This window comes from Geotrypetes seraphini, chromosome 3 (genome assembly GCF_902459505.1).
Source record: "Geotrypetes seraphini chromosome 3, aGeoSer1.1, whole genome shotgun sequence".
Lineage (NCBI taxonomy): Eukaryota > Metazoa > Chordata > Amphibia > Gymnophiona > Dermophiidae > Geotrypetes > Geotrypetes seraphini.
In genome coordinates this window covers 124,407,845-124,430,404 of record NC_047086.1, presented here as the reverse complement: position 1 = coordinate 124,430,404, position 22,560 = coordinate 124,407,845, and the positions used below count along the sequence as shown (strand labels likewise).

The 22,560-nt window shown below is 42.4% G+C and overlaps 1 protein-coding gene across 1 annotated transcript in view; it reads right to left on the bottom strand.

The window, feature by feature from the left end:
* Window positions 1–3,006: 3,006 nt before the first annotated feature.
* PINX1 (PIN2 (TERF1) interacting telomerase inhibitor 1) overlaps window positions 3,007–22,560 on the bottom strand; it is a 279,682-nt gene continuing 260,128 nt past the window's right edge. The window contains exon 7 of the mRNA XM_033938738.1: window positions 3,007–5,065. Within this exon, the coding sequence (XP_033794629.1) occupies window positions 4,478–5,065 (588 nt within the window). The 3' untranslated portion in view covers window positions 3,007–4,477. The remainder of the gene's footprint in view (window positions 5,066–22,560) is intronic.

Sequence of the window (22,560 nt, the reverse complement as noted above, 5' to 3'; positions counted from 1 at the left end):
TCTGAATCTAAAGTAAATATGTTATATTTACTAGTATTTTAGATACAGAGAAAAACATTTAAAACCTAACATTAGTAAGAGTTGGAATCAGAATTAAAGGTTTGGTGTAAACTAAACTAAACTAAACCTTAGGTTTGTATATCGCATCATCTCTACATTCGCAAAGCTCGACACAGTTAACAAGGGTTAGGGTAGAAAGGAACTCCAGTGAAGGGAGAAGAGAAAATTTAGGACAGAGTAACCAGAGAGAGGAAGAGTTACATTTTTGAAAATAACCAGGTTTTCAGATGTTTGCCGAAGAGTTGGAGGGAGCTCAGATTCCTAAGAGGGGAGGTAAGGTTGTTCCAGAGCTCAGTGATTCTGAAAGGGAGGGAGGAACCTAGTTTTCCTACAAGGAAAACACCTTTTAGAGAGGGAAAGGAAAGTTTCAGTTTTTGGGTAGATCTGGTGGAATTGGGGTTAGAGGAATTCCAAGAAAGAGGACTAAAAGGGGGGAGGATGCCGTGTAGGATCTTGAAAGTAAGGCAGGCACATTTGAAGTGGACTCTGGAGATTATCGGAAGCTAGTGGAGCTTGGACAAAAGTGGTGAGATATGGTCAAATTTGCTTTTTGCGAAGATAAGCTTAGCAGCGGCATTTTGAATCCGCTGGAGTCTTTGAAGGTTTTTCTTTGTTAGGCTTAGGTAGATAGAGTTGCAATAGTCCAGTCTGGAAAGGATGGTGGATTGGACAAGGACGGCAAAGTGTTTTTGATGGAAACAGGTTCTCACTTTCCTTAGCATGTGAAGGCTGAAGAAACATTTTTTTATTAGGGAGTTGAGGTGATCGTTGAAGGAAAGTGTAGAGTCAATGATGACTCCCAGAATTTTACTTGAGTATTCAAGATGCAGGGTGGGGCCAGAGGACAGTGGGATGGAGGTGGGCAGTTGGTCCAATTTTGGGCCGAGCCAGAGAAGTTTTGTTTTGGATTCGTTCAGTTTCATCTGCACAGTGTGGGCCCAGGATTGAAGGTTCGATATACATGAGGATATGTTCGCAGAGAGGTTGGTGAGGTTCCGGTCGGTCTCGAGGAGGACAAAGATGTCATCTGCGTAAGTGTAAAGTGTTTCAAGTGGGGAGAGATGGAGGAATTTAAGGGAGGACATGTAAATGTTGAAAAGGATAGGAGAGAGAGATGAGCCTTGTGGGACTCCACATATCGGGTTCCAGGGGGAGGAAAAAGTGCCCTTCATGTTGACTGTGTAGGAGCGGGAGCGTAAGAACTTTGAGAACCAGTCAAGGACTGTGGAGTTAATGCCTATCTCGGTGAGTTGGTAAATTAGGATATTATGATGGACGACATCAAAAGCTGCAGAGAGGTCGAATTGAAAAAGGACGGCGAACTTGTTGCGAGAATGGAGATGTTGAACTTTTGAGATTAAGGAGGTCATAAGTTGCTGAAGTTGGGACGGAAGCCGTATTGGTAGGGTAGAAGAATGGTGAATTTTTCAAGGTAGGAAGATAGTTGAGTGGATATGATGGATTCTAGCATCTTGGTAAGGAGAGGAATATTTGCTATTGGACAGTAGCTGGATGGTGCGGAGGGGTCTAGATCAGGTTTTTTCAGTAGTGGGGTTAAGGAGATACGGCCCATTTCTGGGGAGAATAGACCCGAATGGAGGGTGGAGTTTATGAGAATGATAAGAGATGAGATGGCCTGAGGGGGAGTGTTCTCGTAAAGGTAGGCGGGGAATGGATCCAAGGTACAGTTGCAGGATTTCAATTTGAGGCAGAGATTATGGACCAGGGATTCAGAAACTAGTTTGAAGGAAGACCAGGATCTGTCGGCTGGGATGGGGTAGGAGTCTATTGGGATAGGGTTGTGGTCGATTGGAATCAAAGATTTGTAGGAGATTGCAGGTGGGAAGGAGCACCTCAAGGTGGAGACCTTATCGCTGAAGAACTTTGCTAGAGAATCGGCTGAGGGGGAGGATGGAGTCATTTTTGGAGGTTAAGGAACGCCAGATGTTAAATAATGTGCTACTCTGGTTGTTGGATTTGGAGATTTTGTCACCGTAGAAGTTTTTCCTTGCTTTTTTTAGAACAGAATTGTAGAATTTAATATTGACCCTCCAGGAGTGTCTGTCTGTAGGGGATTTAGATTTTTTCCATTTTCGTTCCAGAGCTCGGCATTTCTGTTTCAGTTCTCTGTGGTATGGGAGGTACCAAGGGGCCTTATGGGAATAGGAGATGGTTTTAGTGAAGAGAGGGGCGAGGGAATGGAAGGTGGACTCGGAGAGGGCGACCCAGTTTTGCCAGTTAGTTTCTGGTTCTGCAGGTTTAGGGATGGGGGAAAATTTGTCAAGAAAATTGGTCCAGAACAGATTGCTCGAGATTTTTTTACGAAAGGTAATAGAATTTGAGGTGCAGGATGGGGGCCCAAGATGTGACATGAAGACTGGGAGACAGAAAGCCCCTAGGAAGTGGCGGACCAGGGGATTATTTCCCAGCGAATGTCGTCGGTTGAGGTTTTGTGGGTAGTGAGATCTAGAAAATTGATGAGGTCTAATGTGTGGCCTTTTTCATGGGTTGGGGAGAGTGTGGGGGGAGGGAAGCCTAAAGAGGAGAAGAAGCTATTAAATTCAATTCATCCTTGCTGGTGACATCGTCAAGGTGGAGATTGATGTCTCCGATGATCAGTAATCTTTGAAATTTGAAGAAGGCGTTTGTTATGGTTTCAAAGACGAGTTTGGAGGAGTTATTCCAAGGTGTAGGTGGGCGGTATAGGAGCAGGATACCCAGTGGATGAGAGTGGAGTTCATCGTTAACTAAGGCTAACATGTATTCTAATGAGGAGAGGCTGCCCTTTTCAAGGAGCTGGACATTGAAGAATGTACTCATGCCAAAACCCTGATTGCTAGGCATGATGTCTCAAGTGCATTAATCTACACTGAGAATAGACAATTTAATAAAAGAAAGGCTTGTATTAAGACAACAGGATCAAAACCACAAGCAGACTAATGGAGGATTAACTTTATTGCATGACCTCACAAGAAAAAAAAAGTCCTAATCCCACATAACAATCTAGCATTTCCCCCATATCCTAAAATTAAGGCTTCCCCCATCTCACACCTTACCCAGTACTTATTCTCCCCTATAACGAGGCTTGCCCTGTGTTTGGGGCTGGATTATTCCAGTTAATGGGATTTCCTTTACATCACCTCAGATACATATATCTATTAGGGCTGAATTCTGATTAAAACTTTTAATCAAGATTATTTACACAATTAAAAGACCAATATCAGAAGCAGAAAATCTAGCAATACTGTCTTTATTAACCAGCCTGAATCTCCAGTCTTTCAATAAATCTAGTGTCTGTCTTTCTCTCTTTACCCCGTAACCAGCATTTCTCTTGATCTACCCACTCCTATGCCTCACAGCATCTCCATCTTCTCCCAATGTTCAGCTTGCCAGCATCTCATTCTCCTACTCCCCCCCCACGTGTGTATCTATCCCTCCCTTCTGTCTCCTCAGGTCCAATATCTTTTCTTCACCCCCACCCCTGGTCCAACATCTCTCCCTCTATTCTTCTTCCCTTCCCTTCCCTCTGCATCCCCCATCCAACATCTATCATCTCTTCCCTCAATTCTCTCTCCCTCTCTATACCTTTGACAACAGTGGCAGTGCCTATATATTGCCTGCTGTGGGGGCTCACCTCTGACCCGTCCTGTTTCCTTGGTTGCAGGAGATTGTGCCAGGGAGGATAGAACAGGTCAGAGGGAGCCTCCGCAACTGGCAGAATTTAGAAAGCAGTTCTGTCACTGCTATCTAAGAAATTTTTAAGATACAGGGGAGCAGGCAAGGGAGGGATGTACAGGGAGAAATACAGATTACACCACTGACAGGGGTAGTGGTGAGAGGTGAGATATTTTATCTATCTATCTATCTAGAGAGGGACAGAGAGGTGGAGGCATTAGGCCGTTAACTGTCTTTATGAAGAGACAAAAAGCAGCTTCAGTGTGTTACTAATTTTGAGAAGACAGCTCCATCCCGGTGTTCCAGTTTCAAAGTCAAATAAAAACTTTTATGCAGTGCTTCCTAGACATATATTTAATGATCTAAAGATTGCAAAACAGGTATGCCAACCAATTTATCATACATAGATCTTACAAATAATTTGTGTACACTGAGAAAGATAAAAATACTCTGGTGGCATGAATCCATTTTACTAGCTAGTATTCAGCTACCAGTAATCATTCTAGAAAGGGTTGTTGGTTCTACAAATTTAACTTTGCCCAGTTAGATTCAGGTGCCTACTGGTGCAAAACTTAAGCAGTCTTTTTTCAGACTGAAGAGTAGAAGCAGCCCATGTAAACACACTGCTCATATGAAAGTCAAACCTGAGTACTGATTTTGGACTGCTATCTTTTGATAAAGTGCCACAATCTGTATGCCAGTGTTTGATTCATATTGCAAGCCTCAAATTAGCAGTTTTAATTTACTTCACATGGTGTTTCTTCTTTTTCTTTCTCTTGCTTTCTTCTACTGACTGAAGATAACTATCTCCATGGTCCTCATCAAATTCAATGGTCTTCTGTTTCTTTTTCTTCTTCTTCTTTTGGTTTATCCCAGAATCCTTTTCATGAAAAGTGTGCTCCTCACAGGCTTCCAAGTGGGTCATTGACTTCTCCACAAAACTCTCTCTTTCTGTGTCCTTGCATTTCTTTTTCTTTTTCTTAGTTTGGGAATCCAGCTGGTCTTCACCCTCTGACCCACACTTTACAGAGTGCTTGACTTGAGCTACTTCAGAATAATCCTTCCCCTTGCTGTGTTTTTTTTTCTTTTTAGGCCTAGATTCCAGGTCATCTTCAGCCTCTTCCAAAGTAGCAGCTGCTAAACAGGTTTCTGTGAACTTGACCTTGGTTTTGGCCTGGGATTTCTTAAGCTCTGCCATCCGTTTGGCAAAATACTCATTCACAGAAAGCGCACTAGTCACTGTATTCCCACTGATGGCTGCTTCAGCACTGCTGGGTGTGTTCCCAGTTTCTCTTTCAACCTCTTCCACGGAATCAACACTGGCATCTTCCTATAAAATAAAACACAATGCAAAAAGGTACATCAGTACTTTTAGAATTTTATATTATGCCTATATCATAAAGAAGTCAGTGAAAATAGGCTAGTTTGTGTAATTGATAACTATACTTTTGGGGACCCTAAACAAAGTATGGTACATTCAAGAAGTTACAAATATGCAGCAAATCAGCATGCTACACTACTGCAGGAAATGGCTTAAGGGCACGCTGAGATTATTTTCTAGAACAGCTTGGTAAAGGTGAATGACAATAAAAAGTAGAAAGTTAACAAGGTTTGCTGGAATGCAAAACTCCGATCATATCAAGATCTTAGAAAACCAAAAATGAGATGACAACCAATTTCTCCCAGTTTTTGTGATCTCAGTTTGGGCCTTAAATTTTATGGACTTTGCCTCCCAGCATACAAAACACATCAAATACATATAAAAGTTTATCCTTGTGCTTTTTGAAACCATTTGACAAATTCATCTCCTAAACAGAAGCCTCACTACTTACTTACAAAGTTATATTTTCCCTCTGACAATTTCTGTGTAATATGTTGTTCCCTCACTTTCTGCATTTTGCAGATTGTCCAGCATTATTCCTTGGGTTGCATATATGAGACCTAAATTACATACTTAAGATTCATATTTTCCTTTTAACTATTTCTTGTTAATAAGTTGTACCCTCACTGCTTGCATTCTGTAATTCGCTGACTGTCCAGTTTTATTCTGTAATTCGCTTTATCCAGTATTTTGCTTTATTCTGTAAACCGCTTCATTCTGCAATTTGCCTTATTGTCCAGCTGTATTCTAAAATTTGCAGATTGTCCAGCTTTATTCCTTGGGTTGCATATATGAGACCTAAATTACATACTTAAGATTCATATTTTCCTTTTAACTATTTCTTGTTAATAAGTTGTACCCTCACTGCTTGCATTCTGTAATTCGCTGACTGTCCAGTTTTATTCTGTAATTCGCTTTATCCAGTATTTTGCTTTATTCTGTAAACCGCTTCATTCTGCAATTTGCCTTATTGTCCAGCTGTATTCTAAAATTTGCAGATTGTCCAGCTTTATTCCTTGGGTTGCATACAAGAGATCTATACTACATACTTAAGATTCATATTTTCCTTTTATCTATTTCCTATGTAGTAAGTTGCATTCTGTAATTCACTGATTGTCCAGCCTTCTTCAATGTGAACCGCCTAGAAGTCATTCGACTGTGGTGGCATAGAAGAATAAAGTTATTATTATTATTTATATAAGGTCCTAAGAATTGACCTAAACTCAATGAAGTTGTTCCTAATTTCAGGCTGCCCTTAGACAATTCTGACTGCCTCAACAGCCATATTAAAATGGGATAGCAATATCACACTTCAGCAGGCAGGAATAATCCTCCTCTGTATACTCCCTTCCACTATGTAAACATCAGAAAAGAAACAGGGGGTATAAACAACTTGTGTTATCTGCACCCATAATACTTAAGATGATTTTTATCTTGTAAGAGTTTTGTTGAGGGGATTTCGAGAGAGCGAGACCAGAAGGCTTTGAGCATGCGCAAATGCTCAAAGCCTAGTCCAGCCCGGCGCAGGAAGAAGGAGGATCTCTCCTGCACCGCACCGCCCAGCTCAGCCCAGCCCAAACCAACCCAAACCAACGAGGGAGGATCTTCGGGCACTGGCACATCCTGTGCATTGGTGCTGGTGCCGGTGCCCAATCGGGTAAGACATGTTTTGCGGTGCTGGGGGGGGGGGATGTAGGATCGCGGGGGAGGGGTGTGTGATGTGAGCGGGGGGGAGGATGCCGGTTCGTAGGGGGATGCCGGATCGGATTGAAAAAAAAAAGTTGTAAAACGCGGGTAAGCTAGCGGGGGGGGGGGAGGATGTCGGTTCGGAGTAGGCGGGAGAGGTTTTAGCATGCGCGGTATACGCGTGTGCGCGCTATATTAAAATTTTTTTACATAGATTTGTGTTCCCCGCGCGCTATACCCGTGTGCGCGTTTTACACGGGTGCGCGTTATATCCGCGAAAATACGGTATTCCACTGAAACAGTTTCCTTGAGTATAAGAGGAAGAACAAATAGGGACGTGCTGAGTCATTGTTGATTTATAACATATCCAAGCTGATACAACCTAGGAAAGTAAACATTTACTCTAGTTCACTAGTACAGTATTTTTACCTAAACTACAGGTTTAGCATAATAGGAAGAGTAACCCAGTGGCTAGAGCAGTGGACTGTAAGCTAGGGAAGTCTAATTCAACTCTCACTGCTGTTCCCTTTGATGTTGGGCAAGATATTTAACTCTCCAGTGCCTCAGGTACAAAATTACATTGGAAGTCCGCCGGGGACAGAAAAATATGACCTACTATACCTGAAAATAACTCACCTTGAGCTTCTGAGAAAGGTGCGAGGTAAAATCCAAACTCCAAGGGCTAGATTCACGAACCGTCCGATGAATTTTCAAAGCCCCAATATGCAGATGAGGGCGATCGGAGGAACGCCCTCCATCTTCCTGCCTGGATCGCTCAATAGCGATCCCAGTGCATACACAGACCATCTGTAGATGGTCTGCACATGTGCTGGACCTCCAGGCCTGGCAGAGATTAAAAAAAAACAAAACATGGTTTTAACCCACTTAGGTCCCGCGGGTTAAAACCACGGGCCTGCACTGCAGGGAAGAGTGGGAAAGTCGGGGCAGGCAGGTGATTGGGGCAGGCAGCTCCAGGGATGCAGACGATCGGGGCAGGCAGGTGATCCGGGGCAATGGAAGAGTTCGGGGCTGCAGGAGAGTTCTGGGCTGACAGGGCAGCGAGCAGGGCAGTCAGAAAGGGCATGAGCAACTGGTCCTCAACAATCGCTTATTTGTAATCAGCCAGCCCAGTCGGTGTTGCAGGGTTTTGGTCTGTGAATCACGTCCCTGCCTACTTTGCATGCCGTTGCCCTCATTTGCATGCGCAGATCAGAGGATGGTCGGCAGATAGGTAAGTGAATCGGGCCGGACGGAAATTTGCTCGGAAAGGGGTCGCAAACCGATCAGTACACGATCGGTTTGCTTTGTGAATCTAGCCCCAAATCTTTAATGACGGCTCAAGTAAATACTATGGCTCTATTTAATACCGTGAACCCACTGCTGGGATAATTAGGATACATTTACCACAATAATAGATGTATGCAGTGGTATAGTAGGAGGTGGCCCACCCCAGGCGCCGGCACACCTCCTGCTCTCCGTCCCTCTGCCGTGCGCACACACCTCTTCCCTTCCCTGTATCTTTTTAACTTTCTCCACGCAATCAGCATCACCAACTTGCTGCCCGCGTCGGTGTTCTCTCAGACGTCACTTCTGGGTGCCATGCCTAGGATGTGACGTCAAAGGGACAGCAGATGCTGTTGTGGGCAAGTTGGTGATGCTGCTCGCACCGGGGAAGTTAAAAAGGTACGGGGAAGGGGCACGGTGGAGGTGGGGCAGGGGAGGGGGGCACCTCTCACCCTCGCTATGCCACTGGGTGTATACATGGCTGGAAATAATTGTGAAGTCTTTGTTTTAACAAAGTCTGTGATGTTTGTGCGTCTTTTTTAATGCTCTCTCATGTGTTTTCTGGGCTCATTGTATGCACACAAGAATTTTTTGTGCACACAAATTCACTGTACATGCATTAATTTGTAGGTATATATTTATACAAGCAATTTACTGATTAAAATTTTTATGCACCCAAATGAACCTAATCCATACTCACAAATGCATTTACCTAGTAAATTATAACACATTAATAGCTAATAAGTGACGTGTGCTATCTGAATACCATGTGTTAGTACTACTAACACACTTTGAAGTCCTTTTACTAAGCTGTGGTAAAAATAGGCCTTAGCATGCCCTTACTCAGTACTTTCACACATGCTAAGCTATCTATCTATCTATATATATATATACTAGTCTTTAAGTCCGTTACATTAACGGGTGCTAGAATATATGTATGTCTGTCTTTCATTCTTTCTTTCTCTCTCTCTCCCCTTGGCCGCTTTCTGTACATTAACGGGTGCTAGAATATATGTGTGTGTGTCTCTCTATTTCTTTCTCTATCTCTCTCTCCTTAGCCGCTTTCTTTCTTTCTGTCTTTCTTTTTCCTTGGCTGTCCATCACCACCCCTTGCCTGCTCCCCCTGTCCATTCTCCCTTCCTTTTACCTCCCCTGTGTCCACCACCACCCCTTCACAGCTCTCCTTATGCAGCAGCAGCCCTTCTCCCTTTGTTTTACCTCCCTCCTGTCCAGCAGCACCTTCCTTCTCCCCCTGTCCAACATTAGGCCTCCGTTCCTTTTTCTTCACTCCCCCCCGTCCATCAGCACCTATTTCCTTCTCCCCCCTGTCCAGCAGTAGGCGTCCCTTCCTTTTTCTCCCCCCCTCCTCCTTCTTATCCCTATGATACACTTACCTTGCTCTGCCTCTGATCAGAGGCTCCCGACAGCCGCCCAGTTGCACCCATTGGAAAAGTTCCCTCTGCGGCATCCCGCACCCCTCCTGACGCGACTCCCGCTGTCTTTCTTTCTGTCTGTCTCTGTTCCTGGCCCCTTTGTCTGTTTGTCTTTCTGTATATCTCCCTGCCCCTGTCTTTCTTCTTTTCTTTCTGTCTCTCTTCCTCCCTCTGTCTGTCTGTCCAAAGCAGCATTTCTTCCCCCTCCATTTCCCTCCCCCCACACCAGTTCCCTGTGCACCTTCCCCTGTGTCTTTCTTCTTGTAGCGTTTCCTCTACCCCCTTTCCCTTCCCACAGTCGCGACTACAAACGCGGGTCCGAGTCCTTTGCCGCTCCCCCTTCCCTTCCCGCGGGCCCGACTGGCGATTTAAGCAGCGTGTCAGCACTCTTCACACGCTGCTTCGGGTCCTTCTACTGCCCTGATTTACTCTGGCACGTCCGGAGCAAATCAGGGCAGTAGAAGGGCCCGAAGCAGCGTGTGAAGACTGCTGACACGCTGCTTAAATCGCCAGTTGGGCCCGCGGTAAGGGAAGAGGGGGGGGCGGCAAATGAGTCGGGTCCCGGGCAGCGGAAAGTTGCAGGGCTCCTCGGTGGGGGCGCTGAGTGGCCGCGAAACTTCTCCTGCCAGACCCCCCCCCCCCCCCGGAGGAACGGAGGCTACAGCCGCTGGCTTCGGCGTCTTCTATCCACTGCGGCCAACCCTAGCGGAAACAGGATGTAGTCAGAGAGGGCGGGCCGCAGTGGACAGAAGACAGCAAAGCCAGCGTTAGCGTAGTGTAGTGCTTTTCTCTTTATTTTTAAAAGCGGGTGAGCCGGCGAGAAGGAGGAGGTGGTGGTTTTGGCAGTGAGGAACAGAGATTGTTGGTGGCGCGAGATGGAGAGCAGGTGACGTAAAACCCGTGCATGCGCACTCGTGTTTTCGCGACGGGATCAGGGAACACGATTTTTTTAGTGCGCATGCGCGGTCTATCATTTTATTATATTAGATTTTTTAGAATGGCTGTGAAAATCTCAATTGTCTCCATTAATGGCTATACACTAATGTTAATACTTGAACGAATGAAGCTACAGTAATCAAAATTAGAAAATGATCTCCACAAGGCTGCAGAATGACCGATATCTCACCACACATATAATGAAGAAAAATGCCTCGGTGTTAACTTAAATGAAAGTGGTTATACACAAAATAGTTTAATAATTCAAAAAATTCCCAGTTTCAAAACTGATATCCTGCACTTATATGTATAGAGAGATTCTTCCAAAACACAGTGATACTTCAACGCCATAGGAATTAAACAGTGAAAAATAGTCCAGCTCTTAAAGCCATTTTTCAATCATTGTAATATAGCTGCCAAGCTAGCAGGAGTTCCGACAAGGATGCCTTGCTTTGCCTGAAAGGGCTACTTCAGGAGACAGATATATTTAAAGACCTGTGGCTTAATAAACAGCTTATAAGATGGCGGCTCCTTGCAAGTTATTTATTAAGCCACAGGTCTTTAAATATGTTTCTTCTCTGTTTATTCTTAAGTCTGTTTTGAGTGTCTTTTTAACATGCCTTTTCTCTGTTGTCCACTATCTATCTTTCCTGTGTCCCTATCCCTCCTGTCCAGCATCTCCCTTCTGTGCCCCTATTTCTATCCTTGCCCCCCAATTTCACTGAATGTCCCTATTTTCTCTCTATATTCAGCATCTTTCCATTTTGTCACTATATTACTCAATCTAGCATCCACCCTCTATTGTTATCTCTCCTCTTTTGTCCAGCATCGTCCCTCTATGGTCCTTGTCCCTACCTACTTCAAGCTTCTCTTTCCTCAATTCCTATCCACCTGCACCCCCACCCTGGTTCATCCTTCCTCTCTCCCCATCTTTCTCCTCCTCTTTGCCATAGGTATTTTTTTTTCCCTTCTCCCCCTTTTCACTCTGCCACAGGTCTGGCATTTCTCCCCCTTCCCTTTTGCCCCAGGTCTCTCACTTGCCTCTGATTCCTCTCTTCCCTCTCAGTTCCAGCATCATTGCACCTTTCTTGCCGACACTGCTGCCTGCCCCCCAGCAGATCCAAGATCCCTCCTTGCCTCCTCTTCCCATGTGGGACTGGTGTTTGTACAGCATCCACCCTCCTAGAACTGACATCTCTCTAACTCTCCCTCCTTTCACACGCCCCCTTCCCTTGAAGTATAGAAACATCTGAAAAAGACTGCCTCTGCCTCTACTTGGTCCCACCAGGGCCTTTCTGGTACTGTGTACCGCCTACCTATGATGTAATTTCCTGTCAGTGACTCAGCACCAGAAAGGCCCTGGTAGGACCAGGTAGAGGCAGCCTTTTTCAGTTGTTGTCTCAGCCAGTGACATGAGGATGGTTTGAAGGACTGAAGGGGAGGGGGGATATGTGAGAAGGGGGTGGTAGTGGCATAGATATAGAAGGATGCCGGCATTGTGGAAGGTGAGGAGTGAGGTAGGGTCTACGCCCCTGATGTAAATGTTTGATATCCATGTGCAGACTATTTTAATACTGTAAACCACTTAGATGCCTATGGACAGGCCCTTAGCGGTATATCGTGCAATAAATAAATAACACCTCCCGCCACATTAAGCCATGTCACCTCCCACTCTCTCCATCATCATCTGGCTAGTCTCCATAACAACCATCTACTCTGTAATCTAACATAGCTTCATTTTTGTAGCTTTTCTCACCTTTGTTTTTATTACATAGTTCTTTCTTTCCTCTCATGTAGGATAGTCTCTTATCTACAATACCTGTGTTACTCATCAATTGTATCAGTATTTATGAAACCTCAACTCACCTGAAAATAGCCCTGTAAACACCATCAGTGCTATAAATAAACTGATTAAAAAAAATCTCATCTGAAAAGTATTTGTTTTGAACTGATAGGAGATGCCATTTGCCTTCCCGATGCCTCATTTCCTCACATCAGTATCTCAGTTCAATAAAGAGTTATCACAACCTGTAATTATTCAGGGCCGATGCAGCTCAACTAGAGCACTGCACCATTCACTGTACAAAATCACTGCACCAATTATGCATCAAAACTTAGCAGAAGACCTAAAGATTATGATCATGTTGTATAAAACATATGAATTCTCATATCATATCAAACGTTATGAAGCCCAATATCCTGTTTTCCAACAAATTCCATGCTGTTTATTCAAGGTGTAAGCAGTGGACTTCCCCAAGTCTACTTTAAAATGCAGAAGATTATTGAGATAAAACTTTCCTTGGCTAGATTAATGTTAACAGTCCCATTAAACCATGACTATCTATATGTTCAATAAATTTTGTTACTATAGTTTCTATCATTTTGCCCAGCACTAATGTCAAGCTCTCTGGTCTGTAGTTTCCTGACCACCCTGGAACCTTCTATTTTCTTCTTTTTTTAATTAAGTCTGAGGTTATGTTTTCCACCCTACAATCTTTTCAGTATGAGCACTAAGGTGATGTAATTATCCCAATTTGAATAATTACCACAATGACTAGGCCCAGGGAATGATTTGCTCCTGTTTCTTGCCCTGCAGCTCTGATATTGTGGTTGTACTAAGGAAAGAAGATGCCCAGTTGGATATATATATTATAATTTATTAGAGACTAGTCTTTAAGCCCATTACATAAATAGATGTGTCTGTCTGTCTTTCTTTCTGTCTCTCTGTCTCCTTAGCTGCTGTCTGTCTGTCCTTCTTTCTTTCTGTCTCTCTCTCTCTCCTTGGCCGCTTTCTGTCTCTTTCTTTCTCCTTGGCCGCTGTCTGTCTGTCTCTCTTGCCCCGTCTTTTTGTCATTCTTTCTGTGTCTCTCCCTGGCCCCTTGTCTGTCTGTCTTTCTTTCTTTCTTTTTGTCTCTCTCCCTGGCCCCCTGCCTATCTCTCTCTGGCCCCCCCGAACAAACCAAGATTGCTGCCTGCCCCCCAGCACACCCCTCCCCCCAAAGCAGCCCCCTTTCCCTCTCCCCCTCCACTTCCCTGTGCAGCAGTAGCAGCACCTTGAAGGACATAGCACCTTGAAGGACACCCTCTTGCCATTGCTTTCACTGCCGCACGCACCGCAAGTCGCCACACATGGAACATGGCACGGAAGCAGAAATCACGGCGGTAGGGATCACGCCGTTTCAACAGCGCATGCGCGGGTAAGGGTTTTATTATAGAGGATAAATAGCTAGGTGGCTTCATGATAATAAATTATCCTTGAATACTTCCAAAACGGAAACCATGCTCTTTCCTTGTAGGAAGGGACAGGAATTAGGAACCAAATTAATTATGAACACAACCAACCTCAAAACAGTTACCAAGGTGAAGATTCTTGGAATCATATTATATCAAAAGCTCAGTTATCACGAGCAAGTTAGCTCACTAGTAAGAACATGTTTCTATAGGCTTAGAATGATCAGATCTTTATCGACCTTTCTGGATGAATCAGCTTTAAATACATTAATACATTCTCTAGTAATATCAAAAATTGATTATTGCAATGCACTCTATAAAGGAGTTGCGTTAAAAGAGATACGCAGAATACAAATTATTCAAAACACTGCTATAAAATTAATTAAGAAAAAGAAAAAATTTGATCATGTTACACCGCTTCTAAAGGAAGAACATTGGCTTCCAGTAAATTATAGAATCACTTATAAAATAGCTCTACTCACACATAAAACACTCATAAATAAAGCTCCCATATTTTTAGAAAGATATCTAATTCCATACTCCCCCATAAAATCCTTAAGATCTGTAGATAAAGCCCTGTTAGTAGTACATTCCGTAAAAGTTTTATACTCTAAGAGATATGATTTTTTCTGTCACAGCTCCACAAATTTGGAATTCACTTCCACTTAATATAAGAGAAGAAAAATCTCTTAGTAAGTTCAAAAGTCTTCTAAAGAGCTGGCTATTCAAAGACGCTTTCCAATAGATTGGTCATACTCTACAATTGATTCAGGTAGACGATTTAATAGAATAAAGCGGGTATTTGTTCCCTTACCTTTTGCGTCTTAACCCTTCCCTGGTTTTATTTTTACTCTTAATTTTTTTTAAAAATTGTATTTACGTTTATTGTTTTTACCCCTTTCCCCCCTTACATATAATATTGTATTGGTAATGAATATTATGTCTGCTAGTTTTATAATGTTTTTTTTTTATAATTTTGGAACTTGTGTAATTCGCATTGGATTTGGACTATGCGAGGTAATCAAAATACTAAATAAACATGAAACTTGTTATGGCATACAAGCATACAAAATAAATCCTTTTGATAGCAAATGGTTACAAAAATATAGATATATATTCTGTTACGCAGCATTGCTAAGATAATTCCTGAGTAAATTAGTTCTTACATAATACAAGAAAAAGTGAAACATTGGTAGCCTAACATATACTGTCCTAAAACAAAGAAACCTGTCTTGCCTTTGTTGCAAGCTAAGCTCTCTGGCACTGCTGCACAACTCCAGGCCAGATGTATCTTCCTCCTTGGCTCCAGCTGGTTATGGGAACAGCAAACCTGGTCAGCAGTAGCTAAATAGTTGAAAGTGTGAGCTGGATATGTGCGTCCATCTTTATTGGAAACTTCTATACCGCTACTAATGACTGGAGAATCAATTCAGAGCAGTTTTCAAAGACATCTGTAATGGATTTTAAATACAGATTCAGATGGATTCCACTGTGATTGTTGTCGGCCTCCTAGCTGCTTGGCTAGGGTATCATGTTTGTATTTGCATTATTACACTGTTATATATCTCTACTATATTATATACTATATATACACTATTATATATCTATACTATATTATATATCTTAACCATTCTAACTAATTATGCTATATTTACACCCTTCTAAATAGGTTAACCGTTACAACTAAGTAATCTATATTTACATGCATCCTAAATAGCTCTAGCAATATGTACTATATTTGTCCTATTTACTCTCATCCTATATAATTCTAGTTATTCTCATCCTAATTTATTTTAGTTCAGTTTACTATATTCATATTGGTCTATGTGCTCAAATCCCTTGAAAACAATTTGCTTCTTAGTTTTGAATCCCTGAACTCTAGTCTTTCTCTTTGTCTAATAGAAGCTGGTGTAGCAGTAAACCTTCCCTGCTTAAACACTCAGATGCCCTTCAGAATCACTTTCATGAGGCCATCTCTACTACAGAGATGTTAGAACTTATTTTTTCTTCTGATGTTAAACAAAGTCCTTTGTATTAGAGTAGCTGAGAAATGTCACCAAACCTTTTCATAACTATCTGTAAGATGGAATATCAAAAAACAGGAACATGTCTGATTGGCTGAGCCAATACCAGACTTTTGCTGGACCAATCAGGTGTGTCTGGATTGAAGTGCCATGCGGGCAGGGCCGCCATCAGGGCAGTAGTACCAGTCCTGCATTCAGGGGCCCGGAGCTGACAGGGGGCCCGGGCTCCCCCAGGGTCCTAGGCAGTGTTCTAAGGCAGGGGCGCCAGTAGCTCGCCAAGGCAAAGTGAGTCGATCACCCAGGACTCACTTTGCCTTGGTGATCTATCGGGCCGATCAGTCTTCCTCTCCCCGAAGTCAATTCTGCAGTCGGAGAGGAAGTTCGGGCCAGCCAATCGCTGCCTGGCTGGGCGGAACTTCCTCTCCGACGGCAGAATTGACGTCGGGGAGAGGAATGCTGGTCGGCCCGAAGCAGGGAGAGCATGCGTCGGCTTTGGGGCCTGTTATCCATTGGTAGGTCCTGTTCTCCAATGGCAGCAGCAGTGGCTTGGGGAACGGCAGGGAGAAAGAAATAAAGGGGGCAGGCAGGGAGACAGAAGGAAAGAAGAGAAACAGAAAAAAAGAAAGAGGGCATGAAGAGAGGAAGAAAAAGTTGAGGGAGGGAATGAGGTGTGGAGGAGAGGAAGCATACAGGCTGAAAGAAAGGAAGAAAGATTGGATGCACAGTCAGAAGAAGAAAGTGCAACCAGAGACTCATGAAATCACCAAAGGTAGGAAAAATGATTTTATTTTAAATTTAGCAAAGTGGAGGCAGTATTACCACAGTTTTCAAAGGAATTTGCCCAAATAACTTAATAGTTAACTGGGTGAATTCCCAGAGATGAAAACTTCCCTTCACTTACTATGCACAGTTCTGAATTTATATCTGCTGTCTATATTTTACAATATGGTCCCCTTTTACTAAACCGCAATAGTGGTTTTTAGCGTAGGGAGCCTATGAGCGTCAAGAGCAGCGCTGGGCATTCAGCGCAGCTCCCTGCGCTAAAAACTGCTATTGTAGTTTAATAAAAAGGATGGGGGGTATATTTGTCTATTTTTGTAAGGTTGTTACTGAGGTGACAATGCATAGAGTCATCTCCCTTGATCTCTGAAAAAACTCCAGAATAGGAATGATAATTAACATTTTCTCAGTGTATAGTGTGCTTTGTGTTTTTTAATTTTATTGTTGGTTGATCATTTTGACTTGGTCATTTTAAAGTAGCTCACAAGCTCAAAAAGTTTGAGCACCTCTGAGCTACAGCGTTGAAACTGTGTATTTCTATTTTATCCCCCCTTTTACAAAACTGTGGAGCGTTTTTTAGCGCCAGCCGTGGTGGTAGCAGCTCTGATGCTCAGAATTCTATGAGTATCAGAGCTGTTACCACCGTGGCTAAAATCCACACTACAGTTTTGTAAAAGGGTGAGGGGTTAGTTTGTGATGACATATTCCATACTAGGTGAAGGTGTTTTCTGTGTTCTTTTGTTCAAAAGGCATGGTTTTTTGTTAGGATTGACGGTGTAGGATTGATCTGTGCTGGTCTGGCTTGTTTAGTTTTACAATGGGTGTATTGATGTACTGCTCACTGCAATATGTAAGATGCTGCCTTTTCCTAGGTACTCATGTGTGACGTGTGGTTTGTTACTAAAAATCATGTTTTTCTTACAGATGGGGGGGTGCCAAAAAATGATGGGCCCCGGGTGTTACATATGCTACATACGCCACTGTATGTAAAGATACCAGAAAGCTGGCGTAGCAAAAACTTTAAGTAAATTGTTATTCTTCTAAGTTTTGAGTATTTAACCCTCCCACAATCTCACGGGCACTCGTTTCAAGTTTATTGAGATTTTGATTTAAACGCAATATCAAATATTTTCAATGCGTATAACAAAAATAAATTTGGGGAAATAAATAAAACCATTTGAACAATAAACATACAAACATATCCATAGATGATTAAAATTACATAAGGAGTACAAGGATAAACTACATTTATTTAAAAATGCGTTCTCTGCGCCTGCTCATAAATTTGTTGACTGGAAGGATCCAGCAATGTGGCCAGATGTCATTCAGGACAAAGACAGAGAAAGAATTGTGCAATTTGGATTAATGATGGAAGATGATTTAAAGCAAATGGCACAGTCTATGAGTAAAGATCTTGACGGACGTTCTTTTTATGAATATCTCCTCTATGCCAAATCATCCAATGGACGTGAGAAGATTTTAAGGGACTGGCTTAGGTGAAGCATTAGCAGAAAAGTATGTGTGTATTCGGCCCATGGAAGAAGGGGGGGGAGGTCGGGGGTGGGGGGGAAGGGGTACGTGGGGGGCCCAATAGGATTGCTCAGTAAGGGGCCCAGAAATTTCTGATGGCGGCCCTGCATGCGGGCACTGTATCAGGACTAGTCATAACTAGTATAGATACAATGTTGCCTCCTAAGGCTGTCCAAGCTATATTTGGTTAATTCAGAGTCTTCATTTAAACAATTTTTGGGGGGGGGGAGCGGTTATTTATAAGATTTTCAATTTTACATACAAGCATTGCTTTTGCTACAGATCTAGAAATTACATTCAATATAACATATAAAGGAAACGTTAACTAACTCTTATTTAGTCCACAAAAATGAGGATCAGGAAAAGAAATAAACTTCCTATCAGAAATAAGAAAAATTAACTTAAGGTCACGGCATTAGATTCCCGAACTACAGCCAGATGGTAGGTCATACATCACTAGGCATGGTTACCAGCCTTTCTTTTGATCCGATAAATTCTGAAAGTTGTTTAGGTTCAAAGAAAAGAAAATTCTTATCTTAAAACAATTTGTTTTTAAAAGAGCAGCACAGTTGCCAAAATACATTATGTCAGGAAATATAGTAGAAGCCATGACCATATTGCTCAAAGAATAGAGATAGGCTTCAGAAACACAAAAGGTGACAACATCCCATCAATACCACAGACAATTTTAACAATAAATTACAAGTTAGTAATTATGTTATTACAGTTTGTAAAACCGAGGTAAAGGAAGGTGAAATTATTTTCTAAGATTATGTAAGAAAGGAGGAGAACAATTTATGGAGAGAAACACTTCCCTGCTCTAGATTCACCAAAACACAGGGTAGCTCTTTATAAAGGAAATGAGATCTTTTAAACCCTTTATTTGGCATTGTTGCTCAGAAGCAACACGTGTCTTCTATGGCTCTTATGGGAGATCTGCATCGCCAAACGCCTGTTGGCACAGTTGCTCTCGTTCAACATCAAGCAGACGTTTCACCATCTGCCAATTAAAGGGTTAATGATGCATTTGACACTATGGATCGCAGGAAGTAATTCTATAGCTGTCTAGTTTTAGACATCAGAAATGCATGTATAGTGCTCCCCCGCGAACTCATAGTCGGTGGTTTGTGGTCCCGGTCATTTGCGGTATTTTCCAAAAACGAATGACTGGGCAGGAGAGGGCAGCTGGAGAGGCAGGAGAGGGCAGCCGGCTCGTGAAGGAAATCACTCGCTGTATACTACAACTGCCTCTTCCTGTATTAAAGTCGGGCCTTACCAATCAAGAGCAACGTTTCAAAAAAGTACAAAGACTAGGGGACACTCAATGAAATTACATGGAAATACTTTTAAAAGAAATAGGAGGGAATATTTTTTCACTCAAAGAATAGTTAAGTTCTGCAACTTGTTACCAAAGGATATGGTAACAGCAGTTAGCATTATCTGGGTTTAAAAATGGTTTGGAGGAAAGTCCGTAGTCTGCTATTGAGATAGACACAGGGAAAGTCACTGCTTGCTCTGGGATTGGTAACATGGAATGTTGCTACTATTTGGGATTCTGCAAGGTACTTGTGACCTAGATTGGCCACTATTGGAAACAGGATACTGGGCTAGATGAACCATTGGTCTGAACCAGTATAGACATTTTAAATAAATTCTTCCCCATCCTAGTTCTCTTCCTGGGTACACATATGTACTGTAGATCCTTAAGTCTGCCCTCAAATGTTTTATGACAAAACACCAGCGCAAGCAAAAGATTGATCCTTGATGCTCCACAGAATCAAAAGTCCGAGGTATCTTGTCATGTGGATTATCTGACTGTACTTTCAATAAAGCCTGCATCTTGAACCTCATGACAAAACACCAGACCATTTCAGTAGCTGCTCTCTGGACTGATTCCATGCTGTTGGGGGTTTTAAGAAATTAAATGGCAAGAGTGCTTGAGTTCAGAGATTCAAAACTAAGAAGCAATTTGTTTTCAAGGGATTTGGCACATAGACTAATATGAATATAGTAAACTGAACTAAAATAAATTAGGATGAGTGTAACTAGAATTATCTAGAATGAGAGTAAATAGGACGAATATTAGTACACATTGCTAGAGCTATTTAAGATCCATGTAAATATAGTTTACTTAGTTGTAATCGCTACAAGATTTTTGGACATTGGAATATCAGGCGGGGCAGATGAATTCCTGGATGAGTCCGTTGATTGCCCAAACCTATTCTTATCTTACATTTAGGAAATCACTGAAAACTTACCTATTTGATAAACAAGAATTCTGATTCTTAATTATATATTTACGATGGTGTTTTATTAGGCTATGTATTTTAATTGTACCATTTAATTGATGTTGTATTTATAGTAGCAGTGTGTTTTTGAAATTGTATTTTTCAACTGAAATGTCTCAGTTCTTCTGTTGTGAATCGCTTAGAACTGTTGATGGGGCAGTATACAAGAAAATAAATTATTATTATTATTATATTTAGGAGGGTATAAATATAGCATACTTAGAATGGTTAGCTGTAATCTTGTGTAAACATAGGGCTCCTTTTATGAAGGTGCGCTAGGGTTTTTAGCGCACACACAAAATTACCGCAAGTCGAAAATCTACCACCTCCTAAAAAAGAGGCAGTAGTGGCTAGCGCGCTCGGGAATTTAATGCTCGCTATTGTGCGCGTTAAGGCCTTAGCGCACCTTTGTAAAAGGAGCACATAGTATAGATATATAATAGTGTAATAATGCAAATATGATACCCTAGCCAAGCAGCTAGGAGGCTGACAACAATCTGAATCTGTATTTAAAATTCATTACAGATGTCTTTGAAAACAGCTCTGAATTGACTCTTCCAGTCGTTAGTAACGGATTAGAAGCGTCCAATAGAGATAAAGATTTGACATACTCAAATAGGCTCTAAACTGCCCGGAAGAATAGACTCATAATATGTAGAAAAGCATATAGCACCTACTTTTATGCAATTTTATAGCGGTCTACTTATTTATTTGGATTTATTAACCATCTTCTCACAAAGAGATCCACCCAGAGAGGTTTACAACACATTTAATACTAACCCCTCCTTTACTAATGCGCAGCACAGGTTTTAGCGCCTGCAGTGGCGGTAACTGCTCCAATGCTCATAGAATTCATATGAGCGTCAGAGCAGTTACCGCTGCTGCTGGCGCAAAAAACCCGCACTGCGCGTTAGTACAGGAGGGGGTAAATTAGGTACTCTTAAATATTCGGAATGTTTGAAACATTTCTCTTTACAAGCAAAGCCCCCTATCAAGTTACTCTCTAAATTGTCAAGTTGCTGGTCTAAGACACTAGCCATTATGAAATGTGTTGTGCACATAGACTATTCCAGTGTTTTTCAACCTTTTTACACTTATGGACCGGCAGAAATATAATAATTATTCTGTGGACCGGTATTGGTCCGTGGACCAGCGGTTGAAGAACACTGGGCTAAGTCGTGGGCCAGACCCCGCCCATCTCTACCCAATCTCCACCCCAGACCCCGCCCCCATAATAGTACTAATTTCACCTTGCACATCCCGTGCACGTCCCATCTGGAAGCCTTCCCTCTGACGTTGCAACGTCAGAGCGAAGGCTTCAGGTTCAGGCGCAGGATACCCGTAGGAGCTACTGTCTGTGGCTTTGTGCACTGAATCAGTTAGGAAGAGGGAGCTGGCTCGAAGATAACGCTGCATCTATCGCACCGTGGACCGGCGGTTGAAGAACACTGTTTTGGGCCTGATGAACGTGCTGGCCCTGTGGACCGGCAGGAAATTTCAGTGGACCGGCACTGGTCCATGGACCGGTGGTTGAAGAACACTGGACTATACTATGCTTTTGATACTGTCATTTGGGGGGCTTTTTAAAAAATTGTTCTTTGTTGTATTTTTATGTTTGTTAGTTTTTTTACTATAATCCATATTAACACTTGTTCCTTAGGTGGGAAAAAAAGTGTAAATAAATAAATGACCAGGTCATGCAGGACAAAATGGTGCCTAGAGCAATTGCTGTTTTCACTGCTTCCTATCCTTGTTAGCTTGTTTAGGAAGGCTGGCTCAGAAAGGCAGCAAAGTATCCCGTCCCAGTGTGGCATCCCAGACATTTGCCCTCTTTGTCCACTGCTGCAATGATCCTGCACCATGACAATGAAATATAAAGAGGATGACTTTTTTCAGATAAGTGTGATCCTATTGTAGATTAATTGAAAGACCCTTTATTTTGATTCTCTGATATATGAGGACGAATCAAAAATTAAAGGCAATTGTTAAATTACGTGATAACTCAAACAGAGCTGTGGAATGCATCATATGCACTCGTACATTGCCTGTTGGATAGTTTTCCCACGCACAGTGCTGTGCTCAGCCTATAGTCGTGTGGCAACCATGAGGTCAGAATCATGGACATTCCATTGCAAGATTGCACCATCGAAGAACAACATGCAGTAGTGCACTTTCTTTGGGCAGAGGGAGTGAAAACTTTGGAAATTCACCGTCTAATATTAACTCATAATGGACATAGCATCATGAATCAA